This window comes from Theropithecus gelada, chromosome 9, assembly GCF_003255815.1.
Source record: "Theropithecus gelada isolate Dixy chromosome 9, Tgel_1.0, whole genome shotgun sequence".
Classification (NCBI taxonomy): Eukaryota; Metazoa; Chordata; class Mammalia; order Primates; family Cercopithecidae; genus Theropithecus; species Theropithecus gelada.
Genome location: NC_037677.1, coordinates 72,050,742 through 72,069,334, shown reverse-complemented (window position 1 = coordinate 72,069,334; position 18,593 = coordinate 72,050,742). Strand labels below are relative to the sequence as shown.

The window sequence follows — 18,593 nt, the reverse complement described above, 5'->3', positions numbered from 1 at the left end:
AAAATAGACTATAATTCATTAATATTGGAAGGCGTTTAAAAAGGAAAAAAAAAAAAAAACATGGGTTAGCTGTCAGAGTAGCCTAGAGCTCTGGAGGTAGCTTGATTCTCTGAGGATTAACACCTATAGAAATAGCAGTGACTTCACAAAGGTGAATAGTTGTTAATTTCTTGGCACTGAGTAAGAGGAACAGATGGGCAGTCAGAGGGGAAAGATTTTTTTTTTTAAACCACAGAGATCTTTCACTGATTAGGCAGAAGAGTCAGTGGCCCACTGGTTAGGGGGGTAATATGTAGGGCTCTCCGACTAAGTTTCATTGGCCTTAGTGGAAGTCTTGCCACCTACTGCTGGGTCAAGACTAATGGGGACCCCACTTGCTGTCAATTCTGTCTGTGGGACAGTGTTTCCTGTCTGGGGTGGGCTGCAGCACCCTCATGCTATGTAGTACTTGAGTGTTTTCATTTGGGGAGAGCTTCCTGGTGACTGCCAGCCCAAGTTAGTATGAATACTTCATTATGAGGCAGTGTGTGTGTGTCTGTATGTGTGTCTATTAGAGATAAGTTGCTTAAAGCAGGGGCTCTGGATAAAGTCCAGTTGCCTGTGTTGAAATCCTTCTGCTACCAGTAACCATTTATATGGTCGGAGACAAGTAATTTCATCTCTGTCTCAGTTTCCTGGTCTGTAAGATGGGGATAAGGATCATGCCTTCCTCTTTGGCTTGCTGTGAGTTTTAGTGCAGTTATTGTATGCAAAGCACTCAGAAGAGTGACTTGTACAGAGAAAGTGCTCAGAAATGGTTAGCTACTATTATTATTCACTTAGCTACTCGTATTATTCATGTATAATACTGAAAACATTCATGCAAAGAGCATTTACTGAACTCTGTGATAAGCCAGGCCAGTGAATTATATACACACGTAAAAGTAACAGTACGTCTATTGCTTTGCACTTATTTTTTTTTCTAATAAAACTGACTGGAGCCAGATATGCCATCAGTAAGGGTACTGCTCTCTCCCTAGCAGAGCTTTTTCTTGGTAGAGATCTGTCTCACCTAAAGAACAAGAGCTGGTCTAATTCTGGAGTCTTAGGATTTAGGTTCTGTCAGTAAGTACATAGCACTGAGCTTTCAAGGAGAGGGCAGGTATAGGTCCTCGCAGAGTGGCTGGAAGGAGGTGGGGTTGTCTCTTCCATAAGTGAATTAAAGTCCACAGACCCACCCCACTCCTGCCCACCAGCACACCATAATGCACCTGTTTTCACTCACTGACCTAGCAAATGACAGATTATGACTCTAGAGGGAAAAAGATGTGGCCTGGGGACCAGAGTGTTTGCTGTCCCCAAAGCCAGCCCTTCAATACCAAAACTTTACCTGGAGTCTTCTGAATCCAAAAGGTCTCTGATTGGATTGCAGGGGCACCTACCCAGTCCTTTGTGCTCCATTCCCCCCTGTACTTTGAATATTTGTGCTCGTCAGGGTGTTTGTGCATTGCATGTGGGGACTAGATTATAGCCTTACTGAGATACCAAAGGCCTTACGTTTCCTGTCTCCATTCCCAGTGCAACCTCAAGTCACCGGTTTATGTTTGCAGAGCATAAACATAAGTAGTAAAGGTGAATGCAGTTTTACAAGTGCCCAGTGTGACAAGTATACCACGTGTGAGGTTGGCGGGATCAGTCTATGAGGACAGGAAAGAACACTATGTGGACATATTTATTTCTATTAGTCACTTTTTCATTCAACAAATACATGTTATGCAATGCTGCCTTTTGGGTATTGTGCTGGGCAGATAAAAGACACATCCCACAGGGTCTTGCCCTTAAGGATTCTCCAGTCTAGTATAATAATATGCCAGAAACCACAGCTAAAGTACAAGGAGTACAGTGATAATGTTCCGTAAGGGAAGGAGAGAAAAAAAGTTCAGAGGGGAGAGTAGGAGAGGAATTTGATTTTGAGCCCTGAGTGACTGGTAAGATTTGCCTAACCATACCTGAAATACTGAAGTACTTGCCTTAGTAAGAACAAAGGGCTTTTTCTCTTGATCAAATCCCATTTAGAGTTTACGTTTGTGTGACCAGAATATTAGGTGCTAGTCTGTTCTAAATTTGTAATTCTCAGAATCTGCTGGGGGAGTACATGTGCTTCTCTGGGTTCTGAAAACAGCTCAAAGACTGGAGAAAATAAACCCAGTTTGGGGATGACTTCTTGTCAGTTCCCGGAACCTGTGCCTTTTTTTAAACACAGCATGTTCGATGCAAGTTCCATCGAAAAGACCTTTGGGATTTGAAAGCTTTTCTAGAAATAAATGCCTTTTAGGTTTAAGTGCTTTTCGCCAAAATGTTAGGAAGGGAAGATCCAATAGTAACAAGTCTTAGAACAGAGGGGATACTGTTTTGTTTGTTTTAATGAAATGCCTCAGACCTGCTACCCCAAGTTCTGTTTGTCAGCTTTCTGCTCAGCTATTATTTTGATAAGGGACTTGAAAGTACATCCTTCCCTCGTGGTCATTAAAGTCTTAACACTTGGGTCAGTTGTGGAAACACTTCTGTGCTACACAAAGTCTTCTAAACCAAACAAACAGTCCATGCCCTGGCTCCAGGCTGCGGACCGTGTCAAATTCATGGAACGTGGCATCGTGCTCTGACAAGGGGAGCAAGAGGTCAGGATCCACAAAACAGGCCGGATGAAATCACCAACCCCGTGCGGGGAGGTGGAGAGAGCAGAGCCCTCCCTGCCAGTCTGGCAACTCCAGCAAAGTCCTCAGGCTCATCCCACACACTCGGTGCTAGTCACTGCTGTGTGTTTACATGAGTAATGGAGCTGCCGGGGGAGGGGAGTTGTAAGCAGAGCGCTGAGCCTCGCAGCTCGCATTCGGAGGGAAGCTGACATCCACACCAAGTCGAGACTTCCAGGGATGTGGCCGGGGAGCAGTCACATGCTGTAGCTTTCATGAGCACAGACATCACTCAGGCAGATGTTTGTCGACTGGAATGGGTAATCGCTACTTTCTCTTTGCTTGATTTTTGTTTATGAGCTTGTTTACCTTTGGTAATTCCAGGCTGGCTTTCTGGGATGGACTTTCAGAGCAGCGTTTAGGGGAATGAGAGGAGAGAGCGGGTGTGGGAAGGGGATCCTAAGCCCTAAAGCCTCTTTTTAAACTTTTGCCTCTCTGATTCTAAAGGCAGCTCTGCTTTACTGAGCTTTTTACCAACAGTAAAACTGTTATCCGGAGGAGAAAATCAAATTAGTAGGATTAATTGTGTTTGTAAAATGAGTACAATGTAAAAATGTCCTAAAACCACTGGTTAACTACCTAAGTAAGATTAACAACAGTTAAGAAGGTTCATGTTGTTTAGATGTGACATTGTCATAATCACTCCTTAAGTAATAAAGAGTGTGGGTACCTTGAAAGGTCTGAACAAAATTGTTTAGGGTGTAATTCATTAGCTTGGAGTCGTTCTGAAGTGGTTGGTTGGTTAGTTGGTTGTTTTTAATTTTGCTTGACTTGGGTGACTGATGAAGTTAAATGTGAAAGCTGATGCCGGATAGTCATAGCTCTCAATAAACAGCAGCCTTTCCTCCGACTTTCTGTATAGATCTTAAAAGGAACCAAGTTGCTCAGCATCAAGGATGAAATAGAACTTTGATTTGTATCTTGTCTTTTCAAAAGTGTAACCCCCATGGAATCAAGCTAACCCCAGTGTAATCTTTGGATGTTATTTTAAATAAGCCTGAAGATCTTCATAAAAATATATTGAAAAGGAAAAGAGAGCATGCTGATTTAAATGTATCTGCCAGATTTGTTGAGATTTGAAACATGCTGGTTGCGGTATTATTAGTAAATATATGTAATAATATTTTCCAGCTTGCTGTTGTGAATGCCTCTCTCTCTTTAGCTATCTCTCTACTTATCTGTATGGTAATTTGAGAGAATGCCCTTGTCTCTGAATATTTTGTAAAAGAGATGTTTTCAACATTTCATTACTATGATACCATAAGGGCAGGCATGTCACTTAGGTTTCTGAAAGCAAGATACAAAACAAAAACCAAAGATTGAGCTCAAAGCCTGGCTCAGTTTTTCAGCCCCAAATGCTTCTTGTCCAGCAACGTGGAAGGATATTTTTCTTACCATGATCCTTTAGAGCTAAGAGCTTCGTGTAACTTATATTAATTAGACATGTTAAAGCTAAATAGATTAGCTTTGGGAGATATGTACAGAAATGTATACTCACTCTACCAATATGTAAGCATTCAGAGAGAGAAGCGTGTAATAATGAGGGCTGCCTGCCAATATATGTACATTTCTCTGAACAATTAGAAGGGATCACTGTAGTGAGATTCTGGGTCTTTAATAAAGAAACCCATGCAAATGAAAATGTGTATCAATTGTTTTCCATTTGTTTTCAGCGCCAAATCTTAAAGGCAGACCACGCAAAAAGAAACCATGCCCACAAAGAAGAGATTCATTCAGTGGTGTTAAGGATTCCAACAATAATTCCGATGGCAAAGCCGTTGCCAAGGTACGGTCATTCACTCCACGGTATTCATTTCGTTGCATCTTTTTATTTTTGCTTTTTCTCTTTATCTCTCTGTGCCTGTGTCTTGGAGGCAGTTTTCAATTCAGCATCTGACTTTGGTATTCAGAGCTTTTGAAGCTCTATGCTGTGCCTGTTCCTGCCACCTCCCTTCCCCCTGGTTGGGGTGGGGGAGGTAGGCATTTTGATTAGTCAACAGAAAGACTTCCTACCTCCCAGTTTGGCCTGTTATGAGTAAAGGACAGATGATTAAGCACCCACGTCATTGAGGCTGAGATTTCATAGTGGGTGACACAATGACATAGTTTACTCTGCTTGTGTCAAAAATAGACCAGCTGAACCGTCCTCTTTCTGAATGTGTTCATCTAAATGTGTTTTGGAGATTAACAGAGGATGAAATTAGAAATAGCTAGAATTAATCATTTTAGTTATGTATTTTTCAAAGTCACTTCTAATTTACATTAGACTAAAATTAAAGATACATAGCAAAATATTTAGATGTATACATATGCCTACAAGCATTTATATACTTTTAAAGATCTCTGTTAATCCTGAATGAAAGTAAATTCTACACTGTTGTTCAGGACCCAGGTCCATTTTTTGCCTAAGCATTCTTTGGAATCTTGAAAGTGCATGCCTAAAGTATTTAGCACAACAAAGGGTAAAGTATCACTTTATATTTTTAGACTTACCTTTCTGACTTCTGTGGGCTTGGGTCAGATTTCCATGGTTCTGTTTACTGCATTTAGGTGTTATTTTTGTGCTAAAGACAGCAATAGTCCCTTTAGGATTTTAATTGAAGAACAGATTTCAGCTGACACCAGTTTCCAGATGAAAGAATCAAAGAACTAAACTTCTGAAAATGGGACCATTTTGATTAGTGGTGAATTTGGAAGAGTCTGATGTAGAAAAAAAAAAAAAACATGAATTCAGTTCTGTGTTGACAATCTACTGTTTCTCTGCCATGTACTCTACCTTCTTTCCAGTGTAATGAAGTAAATCTTAGACTTTCATATTCTAAAAAATTTTATCTTTAAGTATCATTGTTTCATTAGGAAATTCTAAGGACTTTTTGCTTAGAATTTCTAAATACTTCTAAGATTCCAAAGGGTTAAGAAGAGATCAACTAGTGGCAATATGTATTTTCCATTTTCTGGCTGAAAACAAATCTCTTTCCCTAAAGTTATTTTTGTTCTGCACATTCAACTTTCTGCTAGTTAACTCCACATGGATACCATGAATGACATTTTCTTGTGTGTTGGACACCTCAGACCTAGAACAGACTAGAACTGTCTACCTAGGACTTTGGTTTCCATCGTCTTGAAGGATGTCAGCAGGAACAGTTCATTCCCTACTATGTAGTTTGCAAGATCCTGCAGAATGGAGCAAGAAGGTTTTAAGACCGTAACATTCAGCAGAGCTTGCACTGCCCGTGCCTTCTGTTGGTGCCCAGCCCATCCTTCTTGGTTGACAGCATGTGTTTACTGCAGCATATTCTGTACCTGAGCCCAGCAGGATAAAGCTCCTTTCCATGCCACGTGGAATCACCACCACCATCCTTATGCCTCTCGGAATTTTACAGAACTTGTACAATTGATCTGAAGGAACAGATCTCCAATGTTTCTCTCCATGGAAGGCAGCTCAGAACTCACTGTTGGGTTCACAAAGCCGAGAAGAACAAGAGCCTGCTGTAGAGATGGGCTGTATTTGATGTTCACTGACTTCTTAACAGGAAGAATAGAAGTCAGTCCTGGGTTTTCTAAGTGACACCTTTACCCCACCCCTGCAACAGTGCTGCCCATCAGCATCTTTACAAAGAGATGGATCATTCTTCCACCGTTGGTGTTCAGTGGAGAACAGATGAATGTCATGCTGCAGTCAGCTCCTAGGGACTGGTCTAATGGCTTGGCTCTTTTCAGAGTCTTGGATTACAGTCATGCCTTGGCCACTTCCAGTGGGTCTGGCAAGACCACTTAAGCAAAAAGATCAGTAGGTATGAAGTGTGACGAGCTTGTCCGTTGGCACCAACAGACAGATGTAAAATCCCTGCAGAATGAACAAGCCACATCTGGGACAAGGACAGTCATTAAAAAGCATGTGTGCCTTCATGTGGTCTTTTCTCATGAAACACTACAGTAGAGATTATAAGTCTGTGACCACCTAATCATCTGTTGAATTGGAAGCAGCATCTTAGAGAACAGTGAGCTGTTTGACTTTGTGACCGAGACCCGTGTGACTGTTTCTTTTTAAAAGTGCCTCAAACAGACCATTTCTAACTAAGCACCAACTTCATGCAGCTCCACACAGCACAACTCTTACAGTGGGACCCACTGGGTTTGTTGTATTCATGACTGGAAAAATAAGTCAAGTGATTTGCCGCTCGCCATCAAAACGTGGCACCCCTTCAATGAGAACATGAAAACTAGCTTTGCAAGACCATGTTTTCCAAGGTAGAGAAAATTACATGGCTTCCCAAAGATAGCAAGTGTTACATGGGGAGGAAACTACCAATACTTTGAAGATCTCATGACTGTGTTCAGCCCAAATCCTGCCATTTTTTCTGCAATCATCTTAAAGCAGTGAACCTGAGGCCCAGGACTTTCACAGAGTGATCTGTAACAGAAATCTTGGCATAGGACCCTAATAAAAGGCCTACATTGACAGAAGGCAAATTATTTTTAAGATCCCATATGCATTTTCTGAAGGGCAGAAGTATATTACAGGTGGTTTATATTCTGAAGGGAACACAAAAAGGGAAACTCTGGTGGGAAGTGTGTTCATTTAAATCATAAACATACTTTCTATATTTCACAAACGTGATACTTTCATCATTTTCAATATTTTTCCACTCATTTAGTCCTCAGAACTATTCCCAGGGATGATCATTTTTGCTTTACTTGCTTTACTAAGGAAGAAACTGAGGGTCACCTAGCAAGTTAGCAGCCAAACCAAGATTAGAACTCTAGCTTTTTGTATTGCTGGTTCAGCACATCTCACTGCCCCAGTTGAAGGCTGGATTAGTTATAACTCAATCCCGTGGAAGGACGTGGTTAATATCAAATAGGTGGTGGATCATTGAAAACGTTAAATGTTGATTCTTTAATTAGCACCTCCTCAATTATTTTGGAAACCCCAAAGCACTTAGTGAGCTCAACAGGTATATGGTGCTCAGGTCAGGAAAAACAGATCTAGTAATTAATTGTCACCATCAAAACACTGGGTTTTCTTAGGTCAACATGAAGACTGGCTCCCATTTCTACTACCACCTGCACTGTAATAATTTCATAGATAGCAATGCTGAGAATGCTTTGGGTAAATGGAAAAACAGATAGAAAGGAACTTGATTTAGTCCTACCCAGAATCAGAATCATACCCTAAAGAGCTCATTTATGTTAACTGGGAAAAAAAAAAAAATGTATCAAGCTAGAACAAGAAAAGAAGCCTCTGTCCGCTCGTTCAGTTCTAAGTACCTGGCCTCCCCAGGAGCCGCATGCCCACTGAGATTCAGGACGGAGTTCAGTAGGCAGCAGCCTGGCTTCACTTGGAGCCTTTGCTATGTAGCAGGGAGTCTGGGTTACTTTGGACCTGGTTCGTGCACCCCTCTGTGTCTTCCTTCTGTTTCTGAGTGTTTCTGCACAGATGAGGAAGAGGGTTAAGCAGCTCTCTACACACCAAGGAGCTCAAACCTCATTCTCCTTTTAACAGTGGTTCTTCTGACCTAATAATATAGGTAGTTGGCCCATGATCACTGCACATTTAAGACTCTGTTAGTTTTATACACAAACCTGAGAGACCTACTCCTTTATGTTACAAGATTGGGGTTTGGAGCGGGGCAGACCTGAGTTCTAAACCCAGAAGGTCTGCCCCTTCCAAGCCATACGTGACCTCACTACGCTCTAGTTTCCTCAACTGTAAAATGTGGCTAAATATCTCCCTTTTACAATTCTTAAGAACATTAAGGGTAGAGTATGTGAAACCCACAGCACTGTATCTAACTCATTGTAGGTGCTCAATTGAAAACTGATTTCCTTCCCTTTTGCTCAATATACAATAGAAGGAATGGAACTCCTTGGCACATTGGAAACCCCCTAGATTTGTCTTTTACTTTTCATTTGATAAGTCACATTTCTAAGTAGTAGGCTTCATAATGCCTGGTAATAAGACAGGCTTTTTAATTGGAAGTTTGTTTTGATTACCAATTTAATATTTGTATTAAGAGTGTCAGAAGAGTATAACATTTAAAACCACAAGGCTGCCTGGGCTTAAATTCCAGGCTCCCCACTTACTAACTAGGGCATGATCTTGTGATGTTGTACATGCTGCTCATCCTGTCTCCCTCCGTTTCCTCATTTCTAATACGAAAATAATAACTACCTCATTCGGGTTGTGAGTATGAAATAACACATAAACAGCGTTGAGAATAGAGCCTGGCTGCCCAGGAAACACTCAGGAAGGGGTGGGAGGCAATACAAATTAAAACTGGAGTGATGTTATGATTTCAAGAAGCCATTAAATTATAGATTTCATCAGAACTTTAGATCCAACAGCCTAAAATTTGGCAGTGAAAAATGATGACAACATAAAGTATCACAGGATGTTCGCCTTAATATAATGTTACAGAGTACAAAATCTACATGGAAAAATTGTTTTAGTCCCGTTTCCACAGCCACTTAAAAGTTAAAATCTTACCTAGAAGCCCCATTGAATCAGTTTCATAGGAAGTTTTATCTTTGCAGGACCAGTCGAAGGAGATTAAACTTTGTATGTTCACTTGAGAGAATAGGCAATGAGGAGCTCTTGCAGGGAATGCACTTTCCTTTACTAAATAAGCATAGTCTTTTATGTTCTAAATGCTTAGGAAGAAGGAGCTGCAGGGAAAGAAAAAGGGTTCGAAATCCTGAAATAGACACCGTTGTAGAATATGTGGGACATTTTTATTCATAACATTTCCCCAGCACTTGCCCTCTTCTCTCCCGATGTCAGTTACAGAGATGTAAAGAATATTGGAATGTACACATTCCCCATGGGTGCACTTGAACTCAGAGTCTGACCCTTTGTACTTCCCCCTTTTACAATTAAAATAGCTCAGCAACTTAGCGTTATATTTAACGACCATCAAAGGCCTCTTGTAGAACATGGCAGTGAGGAGGGAACGTTAGGTTAGCCGCTCGATATGCCAAGTTCCCTATCTGCCTACAGTGTGGAAGGAAGAACATCTGGAGCCTTTACCGCCCTTTATTTTTTAATTATGGAGCTTTATACTCACTCTTCTTGGGTTTTTAGCTGACCTCTACTCTTTCTTCTGTGGCAAGTTAACATCTTATTCTTAGAGCTGACTGATAAAGCAAGAAGCCCTCATTAAACAGTGAGATCTTTGTTTCCTACTGAGGGTGTACCCCCGCATCACCCTTGGGTGGCAAACAGCAGAGGCCTTGCTGGTATTGCTGATGCCAGCATCTGCTGGTATTGACTTGTTTTTCAAGGTTGCTGGAGAGAATAGCAACAAGAATGGTTTACTACAAAGGAATAGACTTGCCTTTCATTTTGATACAAAGTATGAAATATGGTACTCTTTGTTAAGGAGGCAGGGTTTGTTCAAGGACATTAACTGATGCTTCTCCTTAAGAAAATAAAATGTATTAATATAGAGAGACAAAAGAATGTTTCTACCAGATACAAAGCCTTATCTCTCATTTCACATCAACATACTTGTCAGGAGTCTAAAAGAAGCTGGCATAGTTTGGCAAACTGTGACCCACTTGCTAGCAATTTCTGTCAATAAAGTTTTATTGGAACACAGCCACACCCATTTGTTAACATATTGCTGATGCCTGCTGTCCTACTAGAGTTGAATAGTTGCAACAGAGACTGTATGACCCAGAAGCCTACAATATTAATGATGTTACCCTTTACAGAAATTTGACTTCCCCTGGCCTCAGACAATTCATCTTCAGTGATGCCTCTGAAAAGCTATTAAAAGCAGGGATAATTTACTGGTTCACCCTTAGCACTCACTGAAAAGTGTCGCTGGCTCTGTCACTAGCTCTGTCTTGGTAAGCATCCCAGGGCTGTGCCTCGTCTGATGTGGCATATTTTCCCTTTTCCAGGTGAAATGTGAGGCCAGGTCAGCCTTGACCAAGCCGAAGAATAACCATAATAACTGTAAAAAAGTCTCCAATGAAGAAAAACCAAAGGTTGCCATTGGCGAAGAGTGCAGGGCAGATGAACAAGCCTTCTTGGTGGCACTTTATAAATACATGAAAGAAAGGAAAACGCCGATAGAACGAATACCCTATTTAGGTTTTAAACAGAGTGAGTATACTTGTTTTCGTTTCTGAATTATCAGAGCTGCTCAGATTCTTTGAATTGGAAAAAATAATTTTGACTCAGGATTATGTTGAAATCCTAATCTGGGGATAGTGCTCTCTGTTTATACTAAATCCATAAATGTTCCAAGCCAAGAATTTTTTCCCTGCCTTTTTCCGCTACATTGTTCCCTTCTGGGACAGTTGCAGTGAGATATTTATAGGCTTGAATCCACTGATTATGACTGGAAATAGACATGTTGAAAGTTTCTCATTTTCTGTTTTGTCAATCTTGAGTGTCTGTGACGCCTTTCTTGTGAGATAATAATATGACGTAGCTTTATCAGGCACAGATGTTGCTTGTGAAAAAAAACAGCTTTTAAAAGGAGGACATTTAAAGATGGACAAAAGAACCACGAAGAGAAAACACATTTCCTAAGCCCCAAATGTGTTAAAAGATTAAAAAATCCAACTTCAGAGAAAACAATAAATAGACAGATTGGAACAGGGGGCCTAATTTTGGATTACCTTGACATGTACATTTAAATGTAAATGTCATAGTGTATTTGTAAGGAGAATGGGAAACTCATAGCCAAACAGAATTCCAAATCAAAAGAGAAGAAATTCAGATCCTGCCTTGATTTTGCAACTGAATATATATTTTGCCTCTGTCTGGATTTAGTGGTGCACAAAGCGATGAGCCTCTGGCTTGAAATAGTATTTTCTCCAAACGTATCTTCCTAGATTAAAAACATGTGTCATTTTGATGAAGAATGTCAAACCTGTGTGTTTTACATAACAATTTACATACCTAATAGCAATTGGCACTGATTGCAAGAGAACACTCGCAGCCATTATAAACTTATATAACTACGAATGATTACAATGTTTGTCTGAAAACTGGTTGCTTGAAATAGAAGTAAAATTAATGTACTATGAACAGCTTTGTTGCATTATGCATTGGTTCAGATTAAATCAAGGCCGAGGCAGGGCTCTTGATAGCTCTGAAGTAGTGTAAGGTTCAATGAGGCTTTGCGAACATGTTGTGTCAAAGAGCCTTTAAAAAAAAAATCATTTTATTCTTCATTTCCCTCACCAAGGAATCACTTGAAGTTCAATTTTCCCCTCATGTAAAAGAATCAAATCCATAGCAGTCCCATTCCATGGTATTTGGTATAAATGAACAGGGTTGCTGGCGATTTGGTATAGTTGTTTAAGAGCATAAACATATACAAACTCTGCAAAGAGAAATCTGTTTGAAAAAAATATATTTGCAACATCACACAGGCCAGTTAGGGGACTAAGTGGGTTCATTACTCAATTCCTCTCTGAATGAATGTCTTCCTTCCCTTTTTACCTGTTGTATCACTGTGGCCTCCATGTGAAATACTTGTTTTGCTACTCACTGCCAGCCACCATATGTTGGTGAAATACTGTATGATCCTTTAATACAGTGCTGCCATCAGACATTCTATTAAGAAGGTAATCATATATTCAAGTGGCTGTTATTTATTGATTATGGAGAGTTCTTATCTGAGAGAAGCTCTATATATTACTGTTTAATCAGTGACTTTTTTCTAAGGGTTGAGCAAGACCAACCCCAGTTTTGAAAGCCCACACTTTTTCCCAAAGACACCTAATTTAGCTTCTCTTGCTCTGCTGCTGACAGTAGGACTAAAACTCTTGCCTTTATCCTAAAAGTAGAACCATTTTTGTAGCTTTATGACTGTTTCTTAAGAAATGTTTTAAGTGGTAATAATAGATTCTGTTGTTGAATGCCCTTTGGGCAAATTGTTTCCTAAGAACTTAGCTCTCTGGGGTACATTAGTATTTCTTTTTTTTTTTTCTCTTTCTCATTGAAAAAAAAATGTTTTAATTGACATTTCTTGGAAATATGTTAATGCAATGCTTATCTAAATACTTATTGTCCCTCTAACAGTTAACCTTTGGACTATGTTTCAAGCTGCTCAAAAACTGGGAGGATATGAAACAGTAAGTGTTTAAGCAACTTAAATGAAATAATTTTGCAATCTAACTTTTCCGCTCTCTTTGACCAAAATGGAGAACATGCAAGGGCAAACCATCACTGACTGCCTTTTCAAATGGCTCTACACTTCTGGGGGTTTATTGGGCCACTTTGGAAACAGTCCCAATTAGTTCCAGGTTTGGCAAAATTGTAAACTTGTCGTAAAAACTACAAGTGGAAAACATATGTAACTCTCCCCTGTCAGGGAAATTAGTTGGGTCTGTAATTTTTTCCCATGTTGAGAAAGGGCTATTATTGTACAACAAGCCAAGATTGCATAAAAGAAATTTCCCTTGGCAACATACCTGACATCTGTTCATGTCTAATATGGGAAATGTATTAAAGGCTTTCAAAAGTAATCAGTATTGGCCATTAAGGAATAGAATGCAGCAGGATCTCCTCTCATTCTAGGGCAAAGAAGCTTTATTAGACAAGGGTCAGTGCTGCATAAACAGGAAGTTATCAAACTTATTCAGAGCAGGCTCTGACACTCTTTATCAGCTAATTCTAACTGACAGCAATGGGTTATTTTTAGCCTACAGGAAAATTTGATGGCCGAGGATTTTTACAGCATGTATTTTGAACCAATGAAACATTAGAGCAACAAACTGAGATTAAAATCTTTAAATAAGAAAGAGCTGCATAAATATAGCCCACAGAGATGACATCTGTAATAAAATCAATTGACATAGGAAGATGTCGTCATTGGGAATATTTTCTCCTCCACACAATGATCAGATTAAGTTGTGTAGTTTCTTCTTGCAATTGAATAAGAAATAATTTTTTCATTGCCTAAGAAGTAATCTGGGATATCTCTGTACCATAGTAAAATGACAGTAAGACACACAAAGTCAAGAAAATGAAATTCATTTTAGCCCAAACGCAATAACCAGTGCTTCTTGCCAGATAAAGCACATTGTTCCACAGACTGATATAATGGTTTGATGTGTGGGTCTTGGGATGGCGAAAGAGGAGACAAGCATTATGTGGTTCAGATAATCTGGTATTTACTTGTTGAGCTATCTGCTATGAATTCTGACTAAAAATTCTTGGTATGAGTAATATGTGCTTGTAATATGTTTCATATATGGGGTATGTACACATGTTTATAAAGAAATATACATGGACTACATATAAAATGTGCATTTCATATACATAAATTTACTTGAAATATTTATCAAGTGCCCTATGTAAAAATTATAATTTTTCACTTAGTTGAGTCTGTTGATAGGATCATGATATGAACTCCTTGCCACCGTAGCTCATAGTTTTTGGCAAAATCTTGAGCTAATTATAGCCCTCATTCATGTAAAAAAAATGGTAACTTATTCAGGGTTAGTCTCATAAATGTAGAAGTCAACCCCACAGGCTAGACTTTCAAGTCTAGCTTTTAATGTTTAGAATAGGAATACACATTTTTATATGAACTATGACTACAGATAGTTATATGATATTGAACAATATTATGAAATGTCTTTTCACACTCAGGAACTTTTTGTTATTCACTGATAGGGAGAGTGCCAACAATTTCACAGAATCAGTTTTTCCTGCTTTTGTGTCTTCTGTATCTTCACAAATATTTTTTTTCCATGCAACAGCAAATTGATGTAGAATGTACAGAAGAAACTTCTGATAAATTTCATTGTTCTTTGAACAAATAGTATTTATCCTTTTGTTGGATGAATGAATGACCACACAATCAGCAACACACCTGACCACGTATTTACTGAGTACCTTATGTGTACAAGGCATTGTTTTAGACTCTGTTAGATACAAGGTTTCAGTCAGGCCAGTAATTTCAGTCCTTAAGTTGCTTACCACCCAAGAGAGGCAATAATGATCAAACAAGGTGGAAAAAGGTCAGTGCCCTACACAGGTAAAGTACTTACTCATGTAGAGATGAGAGAAGGAAGGCTTGATGGCTCTGAGGCCATTTGGGAAGAATTCTGGGGAATGGATAGAATTTAGACATGAATGATGGATTATGCCTTCCAGAAAGAGAGAATGAATCAAATAAGGGAAAATATGTGGAGGCAGAATAAAGTTGGGCATGGTGGAGAGTTTGAAAAACATAAACTAGAGTGACGAGGTGGCTGGGACAAGTGGCCCTGAAGGGAAGTTTCTAGAGAGAAGGATGGAGAGAAGATGGAACCAAGTAAGGAAAGTCCTCCGATGCTAGGTCCCTGATGTTAGGCCTTCAGATGCTAGGCCCTTTCATGCTGGGCCCCGGATACTATGCCCTTCCATGCCATGCCCCAAAGTTATTCGTTAGGCTGCAGAAACTACAGAAAGTTGCCAGCTCCCCATCTCTGGTGATAAGAGTCACTCCTCTTTCTGGTACTGTGTGGGTGCCTTCTCAGTGGGAAATTTATGCCCTCCTTTTAGGCGGATAGGCAGATAAAGGGAAGGCAGAGAACTCTTCCTGAATCTGTTGTTCTCCGTTGCCCTCATCTCAAAATAATCTTTATGCCAACGTGGCATAATTTAGGGGTGACATATTCTGATCCCCTTCACTGGAGCTGGGGAATATGGAAGATGAAATTGGCATCTGCTCTCCATCTGGTCATGAACAGAATTTTAAAAGACATTTCTGCTTCATCCCTTCCTTCTTTCCTTCCTTCCTTCTTCCTTTTTCTTTCTTTCTTTTTAAATGTTTCATGCTGTAGATTGGCCCCGCAGATACTTAAGTTTGCCACCACCATTCTACATTTAAGTTTCGGAACCTCCTATAAGTACAGAATACATTTTTCTCTTGGCATATTTTGACTAATAAAACTGTGAGATGTTCAATGGGCATTGAATTTTGAAGTCAGTCCAGGAGATGTACAAATAATATCCAAAGTCTGAAGGCTTAAGTTGTCATCACAGAGTTACTAGAGGACACTTATCTTTGACATGATCTGGTATCAGAAATGAGTGTAGACCTGTAGTCATTGAGAACTCAAAAGAGATCTTAGAGTCTTCTAGCTCAGTGGCTCCTAAAAGCTACTCAAGAATAGGGCTCATGTTTATAATGGGGAACTTTAAGTGGTTGTTTAGACCCCCACCCCAAGATATAAACTCTGAGTTGGGGCATGGGCCCAAGACGTAGAGAATCCTTTTCTTTTAAGCTGCCCAGGTGATGTTAATTCAAATCCAGTGATAACAGTGATTCGTAACACTTAGCCGAGTATTTCCCATGGCTCTTAGCTTCAGCATGTGACCCCTATCTAAGTCAAGTATCAAAGACTTTTCTTCATGCTGTTACTACAGAAGCAGGCTAGAATATTCATATTTCCTCGGCTCAAGAGCAGCAAAGAGTTCCTGACAAGTATTTTGGCATTTGGTAAAATGGTAGTCTAAGTTGGAACTCAGTAAACTATTTTTATTTTTAATGAGGGGAAGTGTAGAACTGTAGTACTCTCAAATTAATTTTTCTCAAATTGGTCTTTGTACCAAAAAAAAAAAAAAAATGCCTGCTGTGCCCCAGTTCATAGCCTCATTTTACAAGTGAGAAAACTGAGGCACTGGGAGATGAAATGAGTTGCATGCGTTCATCATGGCTTTCTTCAAATTCTGACTTGCTGAGGATTTGGTACACAGTTGTCTCATGACTCTGTAGCGTTACTGAAAGAGATTTATAAATGATTGTTCTTTGTGCTTTCCATTCCTAGCAATCTCTAATCTAAAATGCTTCCTACATATTTGGGGCAATGTTTTGGGGAAAGAATCCGATAACCTGCCTTTTGTAGCATCTTTTAGTCTGTTTTGTAGCATCTTTTAGTCTGTTCTTTGTATCTAAAATGAGCTTTACCAGATGTACTAATTACTAGCTGAGATTTTTATCTGATTCTGGAGAACAAAATGTGTGAATTCAGGAGATGAGTCAAGAAGTATGGATAATGTAAATATTCAATAATAGTAAAAAACTGCAAGTATAAAAGCTGTAGATGTATTGCTTCTGCAGTTAACTTGTGATTGGATAAAGACATCTCTCTGGAATCCCTTCTGGTTATGAAAAGAGGTCATCTTAATTGGCTTGTTTTTGTTTGTGGTTATAAACTATTCCAAACCTTCTGGTTTGAATTGCGGATTATGGATTATTTCATTTCAGTCCTCTACAACCATCAAATTGAATTTTTTTTTTAAAAAAAAAAAAAGAGGAGCAGAAGTTTCATTGTAAGCCTTTATAGCATTTGACTAATGGCTGTATGCAATTCTCTCCATCTCTTCTGCCTTTGCTGGAAATGTATAGAGTGTCTCTTCATCCTTTGGTTGAGAGAACATAAATATATTGAATGGATTTGATTTCCTACAAAACAATATTCTGGCATTTTGATTAATTGACAACAAGGACCCTTCCTTTGCAATGTATCTAGCTTTTCCTTCCAAACGTTAGAATATGGATCACCTACAATTGAAGAGGCAGAGCTGGATAAATCTTTGCTGATGAACTAAAGAGGCTTTCACTTCAGTGTCTGGTGAAGCAATTAATGCTGGAAGAGTAGCTTGGGGTATTACCAGGATGCAGCATATGGTGGTGATTTCCATTTGGCTAACCACTTGATGGCAAGCCAGAGGCAATATCTGGAGAGAAGGTAGAGTTGAGAAATGGGTCTTGAGTATATCTTACCCTGGAGGCACAGTGATACACAGTGGTACCTTCTAAGAATGTCAGTTAGCAACCCTTTCTCTTCCCACCAGTGGGACAGGGCCATTATTTTTCATCTGGAAGAAGAAGCCTCTTTCCTTGCTGAAAGGATTAGGCTTTGACATCAAATTCTGGCTTTGACATCATTTTTAAGACATCTGAATCTAACCCTAGTTTTCTGGACAGGCAAAGCCTCTTGCTTAAATTCAAAATTCTCCAGGCCAAAGATGATGTCATGTACTTTTGAAAGACTCCAGTTCCTGGAGTACTACCAGGAAAAGAAAGTCATCTTCCTTGAATTCAGTCCACCCTCAAGGTGTCCTGAGAAAGAAGCTGTTTCTCAGAACAACCCGGGCAACATTGCTTTCAGGCAAACTCTTCCCTTGACTTAGTATTTCCTACACATTCTTAAGCCATTGCAAGAGTTTAAGTCTGAAAAGATTTCTGATACCTATTTCCTCACCAGACTGCAAAAATACCAGTATTATTGCATTCCTGCAGCCTCAAAGATAGAGAAATCAAGGCTCCAAGAGCATGTCTTGAGTTAAAATAGTGATTTTCTACTTTTTTTAAGTGACAGGATATTTTCATCCAATAAAACTGTGGAAGGGACAGATTCTTTTTCCACTCACCAGATCAGTCTTCTTGGCCAGGTGGGCAGTGTGGAAAGTTACTTTCAGGCTACCTTTAAAATGCTACCTGGGTTCTAAAGACAGGTTTTTTGTTTGTTTTTGTTTTGTTTTGTTTGAGGCAGAGTCCTCTGTGTTGCCCAGGCTGGAGTGCAATGGCATGATCTTGGCTCACTGCAACCTCCGCCTCCCGTGTTCCAGTGATTCTCCTGCCTTAGCCTCCTGAGTAGCTGGGCTTACAGGCACCCAGAGACAAAGTTTCACCATGTTGGCCAGGCTGATCTCCAACTCCTGACCTCTGATTACCCACCCATGTCAGCCTCCCAAAGTGCTGGAATTATAGGCATGAGTCACCACACGCCACCTCTAAAGAGAGTTTGAAAACCTCTATATTTATAAGCAATGAAAATGTTATGAACATAGTAGGTGTGCAGTGCTTTTCACAGAATCTCTTGGGTCTTACCTACACT

At 39.7% G+C, this 18,593-nt stretch overlaps 1 protein-coding gene across 2 annotated transcripts in view; it reads left to right on the top strand.

The window, feature by feature from the left end:
* The window catches only part of ARID5B (AT-rich interaction domain 5B), a 192,379-nt gene that overhangs the window by 141,674 nt on the left and 32,112 nt on the right, over nt 1-18,593 (top strand). The window contains exons 1-4 of one of the 2 annotated variants that reach the window (XM_025396595.1): nt 2,603-2,992; nt 4,406-4,518; nt 10,641-10,845; nt 12,778-12,830. In XM_025396595.1, coding sequence (XP_025252380.1) covers nt 2,989-2,992; nt 4,406-4,518; nt 10,641-10,845; nt 12,778-12,830 — 375 coding nt within the window. In that variant the 5' untranslated portion in view covers nt 2,603-2,988. Of the gene's footprint in view, nt 1-2,602; nt 2,993-4,405; nt 4,519-10,640; nt 10,846-12,777; nt 12,831-18,593 lie in introns of those variants that run through there. The other variant, XM_025396594.1, reaches the window with a different exon arrangement.